Source organism: Mobula hypostoma, chromosome 8, assembly GCF_963921235.1.
Source record: "Mobula hypostoma chromosome 8, sMobHyp1.1, whole genome shotgun sequence".
NCBI lineage: Eukaryota > Metazoa > Chordata > Chondrichthyes > Myliobatiformes > Myliobatidae > Mobula > Mobula hypostoma.
In genome coordinates, this window is record NC_086104.1 from 40891930 (window position 1) to 40913218 (window position 21289).

General features: G+C 42.2%; 1 protein-coding gene across 6 annotated transcripts in view; it reads left to right on the forward strand.

Moving 5' to 3' along the window:
* LOC134350487 (transcriptional-regulating factor 1-like) overlaps positions 1–21289 on the forward strand; it is a 262932-nt gene that overhangs the window by 232590 nt on the left and 9053 nt on the right. For all 6 annotated transcript variants that reach the window (XM_063055706.1, XM_063055708.1, XM_063055707.1 and 3 more), the window contains 2 exons: positions 8166–8279; positions 19650–19826. In XM_063055706.1, coding sequence (XP_062911776.1) covers positions 8166–8279; positions 19650–19826 — 291 coding nt within the window. The remainder of the gene's footprint in view (positions 1–8165; positions 8280–19649; positions 19827–21289) is intronic.

Consider the following 21289-nt stretch of genomic DNA (forward strand, 5'->3'; position numbering starts at 1 on the left):
TGTGGAAAATATCATGGGCTGTCCCAGTACCCAAGAAAGGCCAACAGAAAGTCTTGGATGACTACTGTCCAGTGGCCCTGACCTCACATCTCATGAAGACGCTAGAGAGGCTGGTCCTGGCTCACCTCCAACCCTGGTCAGATCAGTCCTTGATCTCCTGCAGTTTGCCTACCAGGAGGACATTGAAGTTGATGATGCTGTCATCTGCCTGCTGAACAGAGCCTTTCCCATTTGGATAAGCAAGGCAGCCCCGTGAGGATCATGTTTTTCGATTTCTCAAGTGCCTTCAATACCACCAAGCCCTCATTGCTGGGGGAAAGCTCCATTCACTGGATTGTATCCTGGATAATGGACTATATGACTGGCAGACCACAGTTTGTGCGGCTTCAGAGCTGTGTTTCAGACATGGCTATAAGCAGCACGGGACCGTATTGGCTCCCTTCCTGTTTACCCTATGTACCTCGGACTTTAAATAAAACACTGAGTCATGTCATCTGCAGAAATTCGCTGATGACTCAACAATAGTTGGATGTATAAAGAGAGGACAAGAGGATAAATACAGGGCCTGGTGGAGGACTTTGTCAAATAGTGCAAGCTGAATCATTTGCAGCTCAACATCAGTAAGACAAAGGAGATGGTAATAGATTTCAGGAAAACTAAGCCTGTCGTGCACCTTGTTACTGTTGATGGTGAGGACCTACAAGTATCTGGGGGTGTTCCTGGATGGCAGACTTGAGTGGAGCACTAACACTGGCTGTATACGAGGGCCAGAGTCACCTCTACTTACAGAGGAGACTGAGGTCCTTTGGAGTATGCAGGCCTCTCCTTCACATGTTCTACCAGTCTGTTGCCATTACAGTCTTCTATGCGGTGGTGTGCTGGGGCAATGGCATCAACACGGATGATGCCAACAGGCTCAATAAACTGATTAGAAAGGCTGGTTCTGTTATAGAAGTCAGACTGGACACACTGGAGGCTGTGGTAGAGCAAAGGACCCCACAGAAAATCCTGGCACTTCTGGACAATGTTTCTCACCCTCTGCATGCCACTTTGGCTGAACGGAGGAACACGTTTAGTAATAGACTAAGACAACTGCGCTGTTCCAAAGAGTACTAAATGAGGTCATTCTTACCCTCGGCTATTTGGCTTTAGCCAGGGAAGTGATGACCCCCCCCCCCCCGTTAGACAGTTTGAGGTTACTTATTATTTTCCTACTTCTCTAATATTTTTATATTTGTGCACTTGTAATGCAACTGTGACACTGTAATTTCTTTGGGATCTATAAAGTATCAACCTATTTATCTGGAAATTCCAAAATCTGAAAATTTCTAAAACACTTGCAGCCCCAAGCATTTCGGATAGGGGGAACTCAATCTGTGTAAAGAATGTGACCTGAGCCTTTGTTGGATCAAGCGGTAAGCATCTGTAAAAGCATTTCACACACAAAATGGAGGCTGTTAAAATACAGATGAAACGACTGTAAATGTCTGTGATGAAACATCTTTGGTGGAAGAAATAAACGGGCAGACTATTATTTAGACAGGGAGCAAATTCAAAATGCAGAAATGCAAAGGGCCTTGAGAGTCCTTATGCAGGATACCCTTAAAGGTTAACCTCCAGGTTGAGTCGGTGGTGAAGAAGGCAAATGCACTGCTGGCATTCATTTCTAGAGATAAGAGCAAGGACGTGATTTTGAGGCTCTGTAAGACACTCGTGAGACCACACTTGGAGTATTGTGTGCAATTTTAGGCTCCTTATCTTAGAAAGGATATACTGACATTGGAGAGGGTTCAGAAAAGATCACGAGAATGATTCCGGGAATGAATGGGTTACCGTATGAGGAACGTCTGGCAGCTCTTGGGCTGTAATCCCTGGAATTCAGGAGAATGAGGGGGGATCTCATAGAAACATTCCAAATGTTAAAAGGCCTGAACAGATTAGATATGGCAAAGTTATTTCTCATGGTAGGGGATTCTAGGACAAGAGGGCACGACTTCAGGATTGAAGGACATCCATTTAGAACAGAGATGCGGAGAAATTACTTTAGTCAGAGGGTGGTAAATCTGTGGAATTTGTTGCCACGAGAGGCTGTGGAGGCCAAGTCATTTGGTGTTTTTAAGGCAGAGATAGATAGGTTCTTGATTAGCCAGGGCATCAGAGAGTATTGGGGAGAAGTCAGGGGAGTGGGGATGACTGGAAGAATTGGATCAGCCCATGATTGAATGGCAGAGCAGACTCGATGAGCCAAATGGTCTACCTCTGCTCCTATACCTTATGGTCTTAAATTATTATTTGTAAGTTTGGCTCACTCAGGAATATGTTTTTCCCTCATACTTATTTAATCCTTTCATGGATTAAACCCAGACCTAATAATTTACATCAATTGCCTTCAAACTTGCACTTCAGACAGAAATTTTCTGCTGATTTTTTTTTTTGTTAAATAAAGATTTTGATCACTTCAACATTTCAAATTTAAGATACAAATCAGTCTCTCTGTTGCAGTTAAGTCAGTAGTTCTTTTCCCATTCCCTTTTAGGCTAACTAAGACTGGTAGGCAACCTGCTGTCAAGGTTTTGCTTAAGCCACTGTGTAGCTGGCCATTAGGAGGTATGAACCCATCTTCAGGTAACATGGCAATCAGCTTTTTGTCCCTCCTGCTTTCCTGAAAGGGAAGTTTGACTCTATCTGATTGTCAGCCACAAACGGAAACTGTCTGTATGAGAAACAAATTAGCATTCATATATTGCCTGGCACAGCATATTGGTGCAGCAGGAAAAAAGCTCATTTGTAAATCCTCGGTGGTGAAGTAGAAGATCTTTGCATTACGCAGACCATGAGGTCCCAGTTTTAACTCCTAGCTTTATTTGAGTTAGCTGACCAATAGCGGAAAGAAGAGTCCTAATTCAACTTGAGCAACTTTACCTGATAGACCTTTATAATTTGAATACCCAAGTCTCCAGTCTTTTGAAACATAACTGACACGGATAAGAAAATCAACATTCATGCATCATGCGTTCATTTTTTTGCTGGTGTAATGGTGTGGACCAGGTTCCAGTTATTTTAGCTTGGGGACCCTACCGGCCTAAGTTTTACTTAAGTCTGACTTAAGTATCTTAGAGAAACTCAGTCCTCCAGGATTTCTGCAGTAAATCATCTTTTTGAGGTTCTAAAAAATTAAATGCACTTGTTTTTAACTTGAGGTCTAAACAAAGGAGAACAAAGGAAATATCTCTGCTTTGAGGGAGTGTGATAATAAATTAAGAACAACAACTGTAAATATGAAATTGAAAAAGAATTGTTTAGTTTAAAGGTTAGTAGATAAGTATAACATTTTAGTAGTGTGGGTAGTTTAACAAGGAGTCACTTTTTCCTTTCCCATTTAGAACTTCTCTAAATGATGCAAGCATGGTCAAAATGTGAATGCAATGTGATTTTCAATCTTGCTTGTTTTAGAGCAGCAGTTTGTATTTACTCAGATAACAAACATGCTTTACTAACCTAATTTCTACTGGATTTTTGCTACTTAAAGGACCAATGCTCAAACTGGCCTTTGATTTCACTAAGATCTGTGACTTTTTGCAGGCTTCATTACTGACTCACACGTATAATTGACAACTTTGCCCATGGAGATCATGATTGCTCTCAGATTCCTAATCTCAGAATCACTTTAGTTTGCTTATTTCTGATGTATCCCACTGCTGATTCCTATTCCTCCATTGGGGAGGTCGCCTAAATTCCACACTCATCAGAGACTTCATCTACTTTCTCATCAGTGCACTGGAACAGTCAGAGTACACACAGGTGTTTGAGTGCAGGCACTATGTAGTATTGTACCTAGTGGTTACCATCAAAATTCTACACCACGTAACTTCCAGAACTCTTGATTATAATGTCATTTCTCCCATTTATTTTCAGCAGTGTATTCCACTCCACTCATTGTCTGTTTGTCGATGGTTGTGATACTTAAAATAGAAACCCTCTTTCTTCTCTACAAACTGCAGTGCAGTAGCTTACCAAAGTGACTTAATAATAAATGTAGAGTTTGATTTCATGGAATGCATAAGATATTACTTTGCTAGTGTTTTTCCCAGTGTATTGAGGAACAAAAGGACAGGTTATTTTGTCCTAGCAATCAATCTCATTATGATCTTTCATCTTGTTGTCTCCCTGCTCTGGCATTTTCTCTGTAGCTGTTGCACTTTATTCTGCAGTGTGTTATTGTTTCACATACAGTAGTACTACCTTAATTACAGTGTGTAATGATTTGATCTGTATGAACAGTATGCATGACAAACCTTTCACTGCGTCTCAGTACGTGTGACAATGATATTCCAATTCCAATACATTTCTTATTGTTTGTGCATTGTGCAGTGAGAAGGTTCAATTGAGTTAAAGGCTCTAAAATTTGGGATTTAAATCTCAACTAAATTATACAAAGGGATGAATTATGGTACAATGAGATACTTCATTAAAAGATTCTAAGTGCGTTTATTTTCAATGAATGTTTAAATTATGCATCCTTGAGATTTGTTTGCTGAGCAGGCAGTCGCAAAGCAAGGAACCTGAAAGAACCAATTAAAAAACTAAGACCAACCTGCCCCCCCCCCGTGCCCACAGCGAAAGAGTTCGCTTTGCCCTCAGTCACCTCCTCATTGTTTATGGTGATAGTTTATCACAATTTATTTCAAAAAAAGTATTATTAATAATGTTAATCAAATTCCTTTGCTTTCGAACCAAAGTAAGCTGTTGTATGTCTTCGATAGTGCCATCTTAAACAGGAAGGGAAGATGGTTAATGACTAACATTTAATGTTTATACAGTCCACAGCAAAACACATATCACTTTTAAAGCACAAAAGTCCAACAGGAAAAGTGGCCTACTAAGACTAACAAGTGAAGTTAAAGATAGTACAAGATCAAAGGAATAAATATTTAACATTATCATAAGCATGACGATTGGTAGAATTTTAGGTGTTCAGAAAATGGGGTTGAAGAAATGGAGGAGGAAAGGGAAATTAGAATACCTGGATGATCTAGCAAGAAGCCTCAATACAAATGGATAATGAAAAAGCAATACCTTGTTAAAATCTTATGTGGGTCCCATACAAACTGGGGCAGGAAAAATAATATCGCAGGGTGAAGGAATTATGATATTAAAACAAATATTTTGCTTTTCACACAATGTAGAAAACCTGCTGGAAATAGTAGAGAACCAAGTGAATGGAGAACTGAAAGAAGTTACGATTAGTAGAGGGAATATTTGAGAAATTAATGGGACTGAAGGCTGACAAAATGTCCAGCACCTAATGATTTGCATTCCAAGTTTCTGGAAAAGGTATTTATGGAGATACTGGATGCGCAAGTTGTCCCTTTCCAGAAATTTATTGAATGTAGCAATGTTGCATATGTTGGAAATTTGCTCCTTATTTAAGAAAGGAGGGATATTGTCTTATGAGTGGAAATTAAGTTGATAGGGCCTGAACTGTCATGAATTTAGCAAAATGAGAGCTGATTTCATTCTTCTGGGTATTGATGGGTTAGGTGCACAGAACTAAACAACCACTGCCACTGACACCAACATCATGAAGTGATTTGAACAGCTGATAATGGCACGTCAAAAACACCATTCCTGCCCCATTGGACACTCATCAATACGCTTGCTGGCAGAACTCCTGCATGGCAAATGCCATAGCATCTGGATTCAGTACTATTATCCCACAGATCTTGGTGAACAAACTCCTCCGCCTTGGTCTATGCATCACTATGTGTTAGGTATTTATACATCACTATGTGTTAGACTTCCTATTGAACAGATCTTAGATAGTCAGGATGCACAGCTGCACCTCCCTCCTGATCATTCTCAAGACAAGTACCCCAGGGCTGTGTGCTCAGCCTGTTGGTGTGCACTCTGCTCACACATGATTGCACAGTCAAGCACCGACAATGTGGGGCTCACCACCAACAACAATGAGATGACCTACAGAGAGGAGGTAGAGGAGCTCAAAGCCTGGTGCCAGGAAAATAACATCTTCCTTAATATTATCAAGACAATGAAGATGGTTCTCAACTTCAGGAGAACTCGCACCACTCAACCCCCTTTACATCAGTAACTCAGCAGTGGAAGCTGAAAGTAGTATTCAGATTCCTAGAAGTGCACATCTTGCATGACCCCTCACTGTCCCAAAACATATCCTACACAGTCAAGAAATTTCATCAACACCTCTACTTTCTGAGGAGGTTGAAGAGAACTGGACTTTGCACATTCATACTCAAGTCATTCTACAGATGTGCAGAAGAGAGCATTTTGACAAGCTATATCACTTCTTGGTATGGAAACTGCATGGCAATGGACAGAAATGTTTACAGTGGGAAGTCAAAACAGCCCAACACATCACCGGCGCTAACCTACCCACCATGAAGAACATACATACAGAAAGGTGTCAGAAGAGGAGCAGTAAGATCATGAAAGATCCCACCACCCTGGTCATGGGTTGTCTGTCTACAACTCCCATCAGGGAGGAGGCTATGTAGCATCCACACCAGGAACATTAGACTCAAAGCAGTTACATTCCCCAGGCAGTAGGGCTGATCAACACCTCCACTCAATAACTCCACCACTATATTATGTCAGTCATCTTATGTGCAGCCTAATGTGACTTTGTGGATGTAGAATCAATCTATTTTTATAAGCTATCTTATGTATTTGTACGGGTTTTTATAATTATTATTGTGTTCTTTATGATTTTTTTGTGCTGCTTCGAATTCGGAATAAAAATTACTTTGTTCTTCTTTACACTTGTATACAGGAAATGACACTAATCAATCTAGAATCATTGAAAATTGGACATTGAAATCTACAGCATATTACAGGCCCTTCAGCCCCCAATGTTGTGCCGACCATGAAACTGGCTATAATTTCCCTACCGCATAGCCCTCTATTTTTCAGAGCTCCGTGTATCTAAGAATCAGACCCTACCATGGCCTTTTCCACGGTCTCTGGCAGTGCATTACAAGCACCCACCACTCTCAGTGTGAAAAACTTACCTCTGACATCCCCCTTGTACTTACTTCCCAGCACCTTAAAACTATGCCCCCTTGTGTTAGCCGTTTCAGCCCTGGGGAAAAAGCCTTTGGCTATCCACACAATCAATGGCCTCTCATCAACTTATACACCTCTATCAGGTCACCTCTCATGCTCTGTCGCTCCAGGGAGAAAAGTCCAGTTTCACTCAACCTGATCATGTTTTTTCTGACTTGAGTATCTAAAACCTGGTGGTCACTGTCTTACCTGAAGGATGGGCCATTCAGGACAAAGATAATGAGCCTAGTGAATCTTTGGAAGTTTCTCCCCAAGGGATGTGTGGAGGCTAAGTTAATTTTATTCAAGACAGAGATTGATAGATTTTTGAATGTTGTAGAAATCAAGGGATATTGAAGGACTGCTGAAAGTGATGCTGAAGTGGTATCTTGGCAGATATGTGTAGCTGATTTTGTGTGAACCTATACGCAGCAAGCCGAACAGCTTACTTGATTTAAATCAGCAATTGGAGTTTGCAGTGAAAGCTAGAGAAAGTAGTAACAACAATTATTGCATGCTTTTATCAAAATAAATTATGTTGGTTTATCATGCAACTACATTTTTAAAAATAGCTGCATAGCTTCACAGATGATTTGGAGAACAAATATAGATTCCAGAATATAAGATGATTTTCCTACTCTACTCTTCAAGTAGTGCAAATTTCAACTTTTGTTTCAGAGTACTTATTTATTGAGATGCAGTATGGAGTAGTCCCTTCTGGTCCTTCAAGCCATGCCACCCAGCAATCCCCCAACTTAATGCTAGCCTAATCATGGGATATTTTACAATGATCAATATACTTAGCAGCTGGTACACCTTTGGATTGTGGGAGGAAACCTGAGCACCCGGAGGAAACCCACGTGGAGACTGTACAAACTCCTTCCAGGCAGGAATTGAACCCTGGTGGATTTTACTGTAAAGTGTTGTGCTAAACCACTACGCTACCATGCCATCTTAAATGCAATGTGGACTTGTAACTTGTTCCTTAAATAATAAAGAATTTTATTTTAATGTCTAATTTCTGCTCTCAGTAAATATTTGATGGTTTATTATAATGCAGCTCCTATAACTTTGTCACCTTACTACAGATAAAGACAAAGACAGTGGCACAGTGTGTGGAATACTACTACACTTGGAAAAAGCTCTTGCGATTAGGTCGAAAACACCGAACACGCCTTGCAGAAATGGAAGCTGAGGGAATGGTGAGTCATTAACATGGTGTGAAGAAGATAATGGTGGATCATCTTACATGGCTTTAAAACTAATTGAAAAACAGCACATTTTCAAACTGGACATTTCATAATTAGCTGCTGAACATGAAGCAACAGTTGAAATGTGGTTGACGTATAGCCAGAGTACTGAATATGTATGAAAGTCATAAATTCCTAATGGTGGAAATCTAATACGTCAATAGAAAATGCTGGGAAAGAGAGCAGCAGGCTTGGCAGCATCAGGCCACAGAGCAGTTTCTGTTTATCTGAATGAAAATGTCTAGTCTGTTGGTCTTCTGAGCATTGACAGTCCTTCAGATATTAATGCTGTTTCAAAGAGCAATCTGATCCTGTTGGTTTGTGAATTGGTATGTGAGGGAGTGGCACTTCTAATTCACGTTAATATTTTAATGATAAGAATTGGTTAATAGGCATTCTTGTTCATTTGATCTTTTCAGTGAGGAAATTCAGTAACTCTTAACTAGTTGCTAAAATCAACTGAACTTTCTATTCATCTAAAATTTCCAGCACAACAGCTAAGAAATTTAAATTCAGTCAATGAATTAATCTGACATTAATGAGAGAAAATCTAATACCATAAAACTACTGGCTTGCCATGAATCAAACTGATGGAAATAATAACTGTGGAGGGAGAAAGGAGTTGACGTTTCAAGTCACTAAATTTCTATCAGAACTGGAAATACTAAAGATAAACAAGTTTTAAGAAATAGTAAAGGGAGCTGGGGTAGAGAAGGTCTAGACAGAATGGAGGATGTTCAATAGGGTGATAATCAAAAAAAGATTAAATGACTGAAGGAGAAAAAAGTGGCAAATCACAAGGGTTTGGGAGATGTAACTGTGGAATAATTATAAAGTTGAATAATCACCATGTGGAAACAGAAACTAGTGAAGTAAATAAGATAAGAATTACAAACAAATCATATGGAGGGAAGACCAATACAATGTTTTGGTGAGGATTCCCGGAAGGAATCTGGCAGTGCAACTGGGCAAATATCAAATTCCATTTAGGAGTCAACCACAGAACATAACTCCAGCTTGGAGCCAGCAGTGAATGTAGGGAGGTGAGTCCAGGAGCCAGGAAAGCATACCTGTTCAGAAGCCAGACAAGAGGGAGTCTGATCTGGGAGCTGTTGGGTTTGTGGAAAATCCATGACAACGTAATGAGAAATACTCATTCACAAAATCCGTAACCTTCATCCATTTCAGGAAATGGCTGTTTCTGCTCTAAACTGACTCGGTATATGTGCTGTTGATTTTTTTTTTGTTACTCTAAGCAATGACCTAAATTTAGTTTAAATTTAAATAGCAATTTGGAACAGCTTTGAAGCCAACTAATGTTCATGTTTCTGAGCAGCATACAGCTGTAGAGGAACAGGAAATACAATGTCTGGATTTGTCATTGTGGTTTTTAGTTGTTCCACTGTATAGCCTGATTGATGAAGTGGCACATCACACTCTAACAACTGCACAGACCAGCAACATGAAAGGCTGCTGTGCAAGTAGGGAATTCCACCTCCCTCAATCCCTCCATACAGTAATCTGCCTCGATTAAGATCTGCGCCACAGGTGGACTCAGATCACAGTGAGGTTCCAGATTTCCAGTGATGCAGAGCCAGCAGAAAGTATCTATGATGTGTATTATTCTAAAAGGGCCCTAGTTAGTGCTGGTCCATTTGTGCACATTTGGATATCCTGAGTAATGAAAACTGGCAATACACACAAAATGCTGGAGGAACTCAGCAGGCCGGGCAGCATCTATGGAAAAAAGTACAGTTGACATTTCAGGCCGAGACCCTTCGGCAGAACTGGAGAAAAAAAAGATGAGGAGTAGATTTAAAGGGTGGGGGAGGGGAGAGAGAAACACAAGGTGACAGGTGAAACTGGGAGGGGGAGGGATGAAGTAAAGAGCTGCATACTTATTTGGTGAAAGAGATACAGGGCTGGAGAAGGGGGTATTCGATAGGAGGGAACAGAAGGCCATGGAAGAAAGAAAAGGGGGAAGAGCAACAGAGGGAGGTGAGAGAGGGAAAAGGGGACGTGGTGAAGCGGAGGAACGTTACCGGAAGTTCAAGAAATCTATGTTCATGCCATCATATCCCAATTCTCTTCCAGTTCATGCATATCTGCTCTTATCCCAACCTCCCACCGCCCTACCAGGAATAGGGTTCCTCTTGACTTCACCTACCACCCCACCAGCCTCTGCATCCAGCACATAATTCTCTGGAACTTCCACCATCTCCAACGGGATCCCACCACCAAGCACATCTTTCCCTCCCTCCCCACTTACTGCTTTCTGCAGGGATCGCTCCCTACATGTCTCCCTTGTCCATTTGTCTCTCCCCACTGATCTCTCTCCTGGCACTTACCCTTGCAAGTGGAACAAGTGCTACACCTGCCACTACACCACCTCCCTCACTACCATCCAGGGCCCCAAACAGTCCTTCCAGGTGAGATAGCGCTTCATCTGTGAGTCTGTTGGGGTCATATACTGTGTCCAGTACTCTCATTGTGGCCTTCTTTATATTGGTGAGACCCAACATAGATTGGGAGACCATTTCACCAAATACCTATGCTCCGTCTGCCAGAAAAAGCAGGATCTCCCAATGGCCACCCATTTTAATTCCACTTTCCATTCCCATTCTGATATGTCAATGCATGGCCTCCTCTACTGTTGTGATGAGGCCACACTCAGGTTGGAGGAACAACACCTTGTATTCCGTCTGGGTAGCCTTCAACCTGATGGCATGAACATCAATTTTTCAAACTTCCAGTCATACCCTCCCCCCCCCACCACCCCTCTTTTTCACCATTCCCCATCCCCTTTTGCCTCTCTCACCCTATCTCCTCGGCTGCCCATTGCCTTCCTCTGGTGTTCCTCCTCCCTCTCCCCCTCCCACCCTTTTCTGTCTTCCATGGCCTTCTGTTTCCTTCTATCGGACTTTCCCTTTTCCAGCCATGTATCACTTTCACCAATCAACTTCCCAGCTCTTTACTTCATCATTCTCCCTCCCAGTTTCACCTATCACCTTGTGTTTCTCTCCCCTTCCCCCTCCTTTTAAATCTACTCATCTTTTTTTCTCCAGTCCTGCCGAAGGGTCTTGGCCCAAAACGTTGACTGTACTTTTTTCCATAGACGCTGTCTGGCCTGCTGAGTTCCTCCAGCATTTTGTGTGTGTGGCTGGGATTGCAGACTTTCTCTTGTTAGTAATGAAAACTGGGGCTGGCTGATACTGGTTTTTGAATGGGGGGGGGGGCTTTTAACTCATATCTAATTAATTATCTTAGACAATTAGTTTCTAGTATTTCTGTGAAAATTCAACAAAGATTGCAGGTTGTACCCAAAAGATCAATTGTGTGTGGTAAAGGAGGAAGCTGCAGTGTTTCACTAGTGACACTGTAAGATGTATAACAGCTGCTGATTTAAAAAGTCAGGTGGCTAAGATGAATTATGTACAGAAGTACCTATGTTAATTTCCTGTTGAGCATCATGTCAACTGGAAATGATGGATTAAATTATTTTACTCATGATTATACATGTAAATTGTGAACAAATGGATTCAAGGCAAGGAATTTGTTTCAAGGTGACTGATCTTCACACTGTTCACTTTTAATTAATTATATGCCAGTTGAGAATATTGATAATCTTTCATGTTATTTCTAGAACAATAGGCCAAGTGAAAGAGAGAATACTATCTAAATAGGCAAATTTCTATGAATTACAATGACGTTCATGCAAATATGTATTTCCATTCATTGAGTTATACTTTATTCCCACAGAAATACATTACTTTTTCCCTCCATTAGTTGGAAACATTCTCTCCAAACCGTTCTAGCTGATTTAAGATTTTCTGCAGAAGTAACTTCAATAAATAGTCAACATGAGTCATGTTTTTGTACAATCACATTCCCAGAACCTCTTCCTGTTTTTAAGAAGGGAACATTTTGAAGTGAACTTTTGTTTAAATTTCATGATCTTTGTGAAATTTCTTCTGTATTAGTTATGTTTTTCTCATTTAATGTTTTTTCATGTAATGTTTTTTTCATTTAATGTGAGAAAGAGATAAATGTTGGAAAATGCAAATTTTGAATGCCAGTTTTACACAAGAACACGAGGAGGAGGAGGAGGAGCAGCATTTGAGCCTGCTGTACCATTCAATAAGATCATGGCTGATCTGGCCATGGACTCAGGTCCACTTACCTGCCTTTTCCCCATTACCATTAATTCCCCTGATACGCAAAAGTCTAAGGGTAAAGTGATGGCAAGCACTAAGTTAAATGTTAAATATCTATCTTAACTGTATCTTAAACTCAAGACGTTCTGCAGATGCTGAAAATCCAGAGCAGCCTACAGAATTCTGGGGAACTCAGCAGATTAGTCAGCATCTATGAGGAGGAATAAACAGTTGATGTCTCAGGCTGAGATTCTTCATCAGAACTGCAAAGAGGAAGAAGTAAAAAGAGAAGGTGGGGAGATGGGGAGGCATACAACCTGGCTGATGTGATGGATGAGACCAGATAAGAGGGAAGGTGGGTGAGTGTGCGAGAAGCTGGGAGGTGAAAGGTGGAAGAGTTAAAGGGCTGAAGAAGAAGGAACCTGATAGGAGAAGACAGTGGAATAAAGGGAAGGACATGGAGAACTGAAGAGTGATGATGGGCAATTCATAAGCGCAGGGAAGAAGAGGTGAAGGGGCCACTAGAATAGGGGGAAAACAAAAAAAAGGGGGAAGGTGAAGGCAAGCAGAGAAGAGTTGTTACTAGAAATTGATGTTCATGCCATCAGGTTGGAGGCTACCTAAACAGAATATAGGTGTTGCTTCTCCAAACCTGTATTTGGCCTCATTGTGGCAGTCATGGATAGACATGTCAGAATGGGAACGGGAAATCGAAATGAGATGGGCAGCCACCGAGTGACCTGACCTTTTGCAGCAGACAAAGCAAAAGTGCTCAATGAAGCAGTACTCCATTGTAGAGGAGGCACACTGGGGCACTGGATACAGTAAGTGACCCCAACAAACTCATAGGTAAAGGACTGTTCAGAGCCTTGAATAGTGGTGAGGGAGAAGGTGTAGGGACAAGTGCAGCACTTGTCACGGTTGCAGGGAGATATGTGGGGATGGATGAGTTGATAAAGAAGTCAATAGAGAGTGAGCCTGTGGAATGACAGATAGTATAAATGTTATTGCACAAACAGGGAATTTATTTTATTATAAGGAGTTTACTGGACACCATTGCGACTTAAAGATAGGGTTAAAATGAGTAATTTATTTTTCAGTTTGCTCTCTTTCCAAATCTTTCATTTTACTTTTAATGCATTTGCCCTGAAAAGCATAGAAAGGTTGCTTTGAAATGGATCACACTGCCCCACTATCTGAAAATTATTATAATTTGTAGTCATCACTTTAAATTACTCAACAGATTTCATGTAATTTTGCAAAAGCTGCTTCATAAGTCATAGAAATGCCCTTTTAAAGAAAATTGGAATTGGTAGCAAACGTAAGTCATTGCAAATCTGGCCACCTACCTTCACGAGGAAATCAATAACGAGAATCAGAATCAGATTTACTATCACTAGTGTATGTCATGAAATTTTATGTTTTCTGGAAGTGGTACATTGCCAATATACAACAAATATGTAGTGCTAAAAGAGCAAAAAAGAAAAAGAATAGTAAGGTAGTGTACTTGGTTTTATTGTCCATTGGGAAGTCTGATGGTGGAGGGGAAGAAGCTGTTCCTGAACCATTGAGTGTGTGTCTTCAGACTTCTGTACCTCCTCCTCGATGGTAGCAATCAGAAGAGATAGAATTTATTTAAAACTTGTATCCATCCCACGATGTGAGGGACTAAAAATCTTTGCGTTATGACTCTGTTGCAGTGTGAATTTAAAAGTCTAATGGCTTGTAGAAGGAAGCTGTGTTCTGTAGCCTGTTGGTCCTGACTTTAATGCTGCAGTATCATTTGCTAGATGGAAGCAGCTGAAACAGTTAATGGTTGGGGTGGCTGGTGTCCCTGATGATCTTCCAGGCCTTCTTTCTGCACCTGCTGCTGTAAATGTCCACAATGGAGGGAAGTTCACATCCACCGATGCACTGGGCTGTCCGTACCACTCTCTGTTGTGCTTAGCGATCGAGTGGTGCAGTTCCCATACCAGGAGGTGATACTGCCAGTCAGTATGCTCTCAATGGTGCCTCTGTAGAAGGTCTTGAGTATTTGGGGACCCATGCTGAACAACATCAGCCACCTGAAGTGGAAGAGATGCTGTTGTGTTTTTTTTTAAACCACAAAGCCGGTGTGAACAGTCCAGTGAGATCATTAGTGATGTGTATACCGAGGAAATTGGCAGTACAGTCATGGGTGTAAAGGGTGTAGAGAAGGGGACTCAGACTACAACCCTGGGGGGCGCCTGTGTTGAGTATCAGAGGGGCAGAGGTGAGGGAGCCCATCTTTACCACCTGTTGGCAATCCAGCTGCACTTGGTGGGGTGCAGGCCGAGGTCTCTCAGCTTCCTGTCAAGTCTGGAAGGAATTATGATGTTGAATGCTGAACTGTCGTCCAGAAATGTATGCATCCCTCTTCTCCTGGTGAGTGAGGATGGTGTGTAGTGCTGTGGCTATGGTGTCATTGGTAGAGCGGTTCCATTGGTAGGCAAATTGTAGGGGTCCAGTTTGGGTGGTAGCATGCTGCAGATGGAGACTTTAACCAGCCTCTCAAATCATTTGCTTATAATTGAGGTGAGTGCGACAGGGCGCCAATTGTTCAGGCATGCTACCTTGGTTTTCTTAGTTACAGGGACAATCCTGGATGATTTGAAACAGAAGGGTACTACACACTGGGAGAGGGAGAGATTAAGAATGTCCGTAAACACACCAGCCAGCTGTTCCGCACACACTTTGAGGACAGGCCCTGGGATGCTGTCCAGCCCTGCTGCCTTGTGGTTGTTGACACATTGAAATGTTCTACGTACCTCAGCGTCGGAGACCAAGATGACAAGAGTGCCTCTTCTGGGTGATGGTAGTCCTTAATGATGGATGTCACTTTTTTGGGGCATCGCCGTTTGACGATGGCCTTGTTGCTGGGGAGGCTGGTGTCCATGGTGGAGCTGGCTGAGTTGACACCTTTCTGCAGTTTTTTTCCGATCCTGAGCAGTGGGCCCCTCCATACCGCATGGTGATGCAACCAGTTAGAATGCTCTCACTGCAGTAGATCTGTTGAACTTTGGATTACATACCAAGTCTCCTTCGAACTCCTAATGAAATATAGCAGCTGCTGCGCCTTCTTTGTAATTGCATCATTATGTTGGGCCGAGGATATCTTCAGAGATGTCGACACCCAGGAACTTGAAACTGCGCACTATTTTCACCGTTGAGCCCTCAATGAGGTTTGTGTTCCCTTGACTTCCCCTTTCTGAAGTCCAGTAAAGATCCTTGGTCTTAGTGATATAGAGTGCAAGGTTGTCTTTGCAACACCAGTCACACTTGCACACTTTCTCGTCACCATTTGAAATTCGGCCAACAATAGTTGTGTCATCAGCAAATTTATAGATAGCATTTGAGCTGTGCCAAGCCACACAGTCATGGGTGTAGAGAGAGCAGAGCAGTGGGCTAAGCACACACTTTTGAGGTGCACCAGTGTTGATTGTCAGTGAGGTGGAGATGCTATTTTCGATCCACACAGATTGTGGTCTCCTGGTGAGGAAGTCAAGGATCCAATTCAGAAGGAGATACCAACTCTGAAGTTTTGGAGCTTGTTGATTAGGACTGAGGGAGTGCAGGGAAAATTGATGTGGATGTTGCTGGTCCTCACGAATTCGTTCAGAGTCTTCCCCAACCAGAAGCCTTGGTGAACCATGTGATCCACGATGAGCTGAAGTCTGCGTAGAGGCATTGAAGTCTTGTGACTAAGAAAGTTACAAGAGGTCCAGGTACAATCTCTGGAAAACCATCTCATGAACGAAGTGGAACCAATGAAGGATGTCCAACAGTTGTGGCAGGGCTTGAAGGCTATCGCTTTTTATAAGGTAAAATTAAGTGCAGGACTTTGCTTCGATGCCTTCTATACTTGCTTTGACTGTCAAAACATGAAAGAACCATCACAAACTCCCACAGCCCTCGATGATCCTGTGATTTCAATCTCTTAGGCCGACATGTGAGCATCCCTCAGGAGGGTGGGTGAACCTACAAAAAGCATCCAGCCCAGACAGGGTACCTGGCTGAGTACTAAACACCTCAGCTGAGCAACTGGCTGGAGTGTTGGGATATCCTTAATCTCTTGCTTCACCAGTTTGAGGTACCCACCTGCTTTAAGCAGGCTTTACTTATGCCAGTGCCTAAGAAGAACGTGGTAACCTGCCCCAAGGACTGTTGTCCGCTAGCACCTACATCCAGAAGTTGACAATGAAACAAATAACTCCTGCCTGAGAAGTGACTTAAATTCACTCCAAATTGCCTACCGGAGCAACAGGTCCACTGATGTCATCTCAGTGGCCCTTCACTCAACCCTGGAACATCTGGACAACAAAGATACAAACATCAGGATGCTCTTTATTGACTACAGGTCGCCATTCAATACCATCATCCCCTCAAAACTAATCAATAAGTTTCAAGACCTTGACCTCAATGCCTCCTTGTGCAGTTGGATCCTTGATTTCCTTAATTGCAGACCCCAGTTAGTTTGGATTGTCAATAACCCCTCCACAATCTCTATCACACAGGCGCACCACCAGGCTGCGTGCTTAGCCCCCTTCTCTATTTGCTTTACCCTTATGACTGTGTGGCTACATGCAGCTCAAATGCTGTATTCAAGTTTGCTGATGACACCATTGTTGTAGGCCGAATCAAAGGTGGTGATGAATCAGCATTTAGGAGGGAGATTGAAAATCTGGCTGAGTGGTGTCACAACAGCAGGTGGCACAATGTTTTAGGATCTGTCAGCATAATATAAGAATAGGGGTAGTTAAGAGAACAGAAAAAAAGAAAAGAACATGCTGGAACGGAGAGACAGAAAAGAGCTGGAAATCAAACTAAACTTTAAAACAAAAAAGTGTGGTCAATTGTGGAATGAATAATTGCATAAACACTGTTGCTGCCACCATAAATATTTAAATAATTTAAATATTACAAATTTTTTTTAGCGATTTGGAGGTCAGTAGCAAAGCCTGGTTACAGAATCCAGCCACCTTAAGGAGAAAAAAGTGCTGAAGATTGAACCTTTGCTCAAGCAGCCTTTGTGTTCTGCGTTGCATCAAAGCGCAGTGCTGTTGTGTTCAGCCTTGCCCATTTCTTACAGGAGTTACAGTGTAACAGTCGGGAGTAAAAACATAGGCTCCTGTCTTTATTTCTACTTTTTATCCCTGTCCAGCCAAGTCATACCAAAGCACTTCCCAGATTGAAAAGAGTACTGCATAGATTTAACAGATAAATAAAAAGGGCAGTTGGGTGATCCCAGACATCCATTAACAAATCCAGCACACACAGCTATGGTAAAACTACGTACCTGTGCTTGCTACTGAGCAGTACCGTGAGCTGTGGCTCCAATGGGTTTCAATGTCTCAATCAAAACATATATTTATGTTTGAAAAATTGTCATATTTGTCAATTTGCATTTTTAAAGATATTGAAGAATATAAACTGTTCTTGCTGAAATTTCATGGGTCCAGTGAGCAGGATTTGATCCTGATCACAAAGTGTTGTCTGTGAGGAGCTTGGACAATTTTTCTGTAACCACACAGTTTTCCTCCAGGTGTCCCAGTTACCTCCTCACCCCAAAGATGTGTAGGTTAGTAGGTTACATGGCCGCTGTAAATGACCCCTAACACCTAGGCCTCCTCACCCCAAAGATAGAAACATAGAAAATAGGTGCAGGAGTAGGCCATTCGGCCCTTCGAGCCCGCACAGCCATTCAGTACGATCATGGCTGATCATCCAACTCAGAACCCTGTACCTGCCTTCTCTCCATACCCCCTGATCCCCGTAGCCACAAGGGCCATATCTAACTCCCTCTTAAATATAACCAATGAACTGGCCTCAACTGTTTCCTGTGGCAGAGGATTCCACAGATTCACCACTCTCTGTGTGAAGAAGTTTTTCCTCATCTCGGTCCTAAAAGGCTTCCCCTTTATCCTCAAACTGTGACCCCTCGTTCTGGACTTCCCCAACATCGGGAACAATCTTCCTGGATCTAGCCTGTCCAATCCCTTTAGGATTTTATGCCTTTCAATAAGATCCCCCCTCAATCTTCTAAATTCCAGAGAGTATAAGCCTAGCTGATCCAGTCTTTCATCATAGGAAAGTCTGTGTACGTTAGTAGGTTAAGTGGCCACTGTAGGTGACCCCTAACATCTAGGTGGTTGAATTCTATGATTCGTAGAACATCTATGTTCTATGAATCTGCAGGTTGGTAGAAATGGGGGAGAGTAAGTCACAGGGAAAACTAATGGGTTTGTTGAGTGAGCCAGCATAGACTCAATGGGCTATAATAGACTCTTTCCATGTCAGAAGTGAATATGAAGGTAAGCACAGCATTTTGCTGGCAGTTTCAAAATGCTCTGATTTGTTCACAGAATTTACCCCTTTCTGAAATTGTGTATACCTGTCAAGTTTATAAATCGTATTAAGTAACATCTTTGAAATAATTCCAGGAAACTTCAGTCATAAAATGTACCTCACAGAGTTAATTAAATTTCCTTTGTCTATGATGAGTTGTGGACTCACATTTATGTCATGGCCAAGAAAGATCTACTTCCTCAGGAGACTAAAGAGATTCAGCATGTTCCCCTCAAATTATACCAATTTTTATCAATACACCATAGAAAGCATTCTGTCTGGATGCATATTGACTTGATATAGCAACTGCTCTGTGCAAGAAGCTTCAGTTATAAAAACAGTTCAGCATATCACAGGAGCCAACCTCCCCTCTGCCGAATCTGTCTATACTTCTTGCTGCCTCAGTAATCAGCCAGCGTGATCAATAACACTCTGTGGCCTGGACATTCTCCCCCCGCCTCACCTCCCACCCATCAGGTGGAAGATACTAAAGCCTGAAAGCACGTACCACCAGGCTCAAGGACAGTCTCTGGAACGGACCTCATGTACACTGAGATGTACTTTTGACCTCGCAATCTATCCTGTTACATTCTTGCGCTTTATTGTATACCTGCATTGCTGTTTATTTTTGGTAGCTTTTACCTTTATTCTGCATTGTTATTGTTTTACCTTGTTCGACCCTGATGATTTGATCTGTATGAACAGTATGCAAGACAGGTTCTTCCACTGTATTTTGGTACATGTGATAATACATAAACACCATTATCAATGATAAATTGTAATGTCTGCTTCCTCTCTTTAGTTTAGTGATGAAGATGAAGAAGTGGAGGATGAAGATGATGACGATGACAGAAAATCAGATAGAGTTGAGGAGAAAACAGAAGCACCGAAGTCCCCTTTACAAGTGCCAGTGGTTCCTGTGGAGCAGCTGGTCGTTCAAGGGCCTACCTTCATGTGCGAAGTGCCGAATTGTGGTGCAGTAAGTTTGAGTTTTGACTTCAATGTTGAGTAATCCTGTATATAAAAAAAAAGCTATAATTTTTTGGAGTTTCCAGATTTTTTTTCTGCTTTAGAGGTTTGTATTAACTACTCCCCCTTCTCAGTACTCATATTCCCATACAAAGTTAAATATTACAGTCCCCAAGGAGATGGTTGGAGACAGTCCGTTGATCTCTGAAATAGGAGTAAAACTCCTGGAAAAGCATAGATCCTCAATCCACCCCTTTTTTTTGATGAACTTCTATACACATGTGGTCAAGAGTATATTGACTGGTTGCATCATGGCCTGGTGTGGAAACACGAACTCCCTTGAACGGAAATCCCTCCAAAAAGTAGTGGGTATGGCTCACTCCATCATGAGTTAAGCCCTCCTCTCCATTGAGCACAACTTCACGGAGCACTCTTACAGGAAAGCAGCATCCATCAGCAAGGATCCCCACCACCTAGGTCATACTCTCTTCGCACTGCTGCCATCAGGAGGAAGGTACAGGAGCTTCAGGACCCACACCACCAGATTCAGGAACAATTACTATCCTTCAGCCATCAGGCTCTCGAACCAGAGAGGTAAACTTCACTTGGGATGCTCTGCTCTTTATCGACTACAGCTCAGCATTCAGTACCGTCATCCCTCAAAACTAATCAATATCTCCTAGTGCATTTGAATCTTCGATTTTCTCACTTGCGGACCCCAGTCAGTTTGGATTGACAACAACATCTCCTCCACAATCTCCATCAGCACAGGTGCACCACAAGGCTGTGTGCTTAACCTCCTGCTCTACTTGCTTTACACTTACGACTGTGTGGCTCAGCGCAGCTCCAGTGACACATTCAAATTTGCTGACAACACCACTGTCATAGGCCAAATCAAAGGTGGTGACAAATCAGCAGATAGAAGGGAGACTGAAAATCTGGCTGAATGGTGCCGTAGCAATAACCTCTTACAGCAAGATCAAGGACCTGATTATTGATTTCAGGAGGAAGAAACCAGAGATCAATGAGCCTGATCTCATTGGAGGACCAGAGATGGAGAGGATCAGCAACTTTAAATTGCTCGGTGTGATCATTTCGGAGCACCTGTCCTGGGCCTAGCATGTAAGTGCGATTACAAAGAAAGCACAGCAGTGGCCCTACTCCCTTAGGTGTTTGCAAAGATTCGGTATGGCACTTGACAAACTTTTATATTGACTAGCTGCATCACAGCCTGGTATGGAAACAAAAATGCCCTTGAGTGGAAAATTCTATAAAAGGTAGTAGATACAGCCCACTCTATCATGGGTAAAGCCCTCCCCACCATTGAGCGTATCTCCACAAAATGTCGCAAGAAAGCAGCATCCATCATCAGGTACCCCACCACCCAGGCCGTGCTCTCTTCTCGCTGCTACCATCAGAAAGAAGGTTTAGAAAGGTTCTAAGAATAAACCAGGAAATTATTGGCCAGTGAGC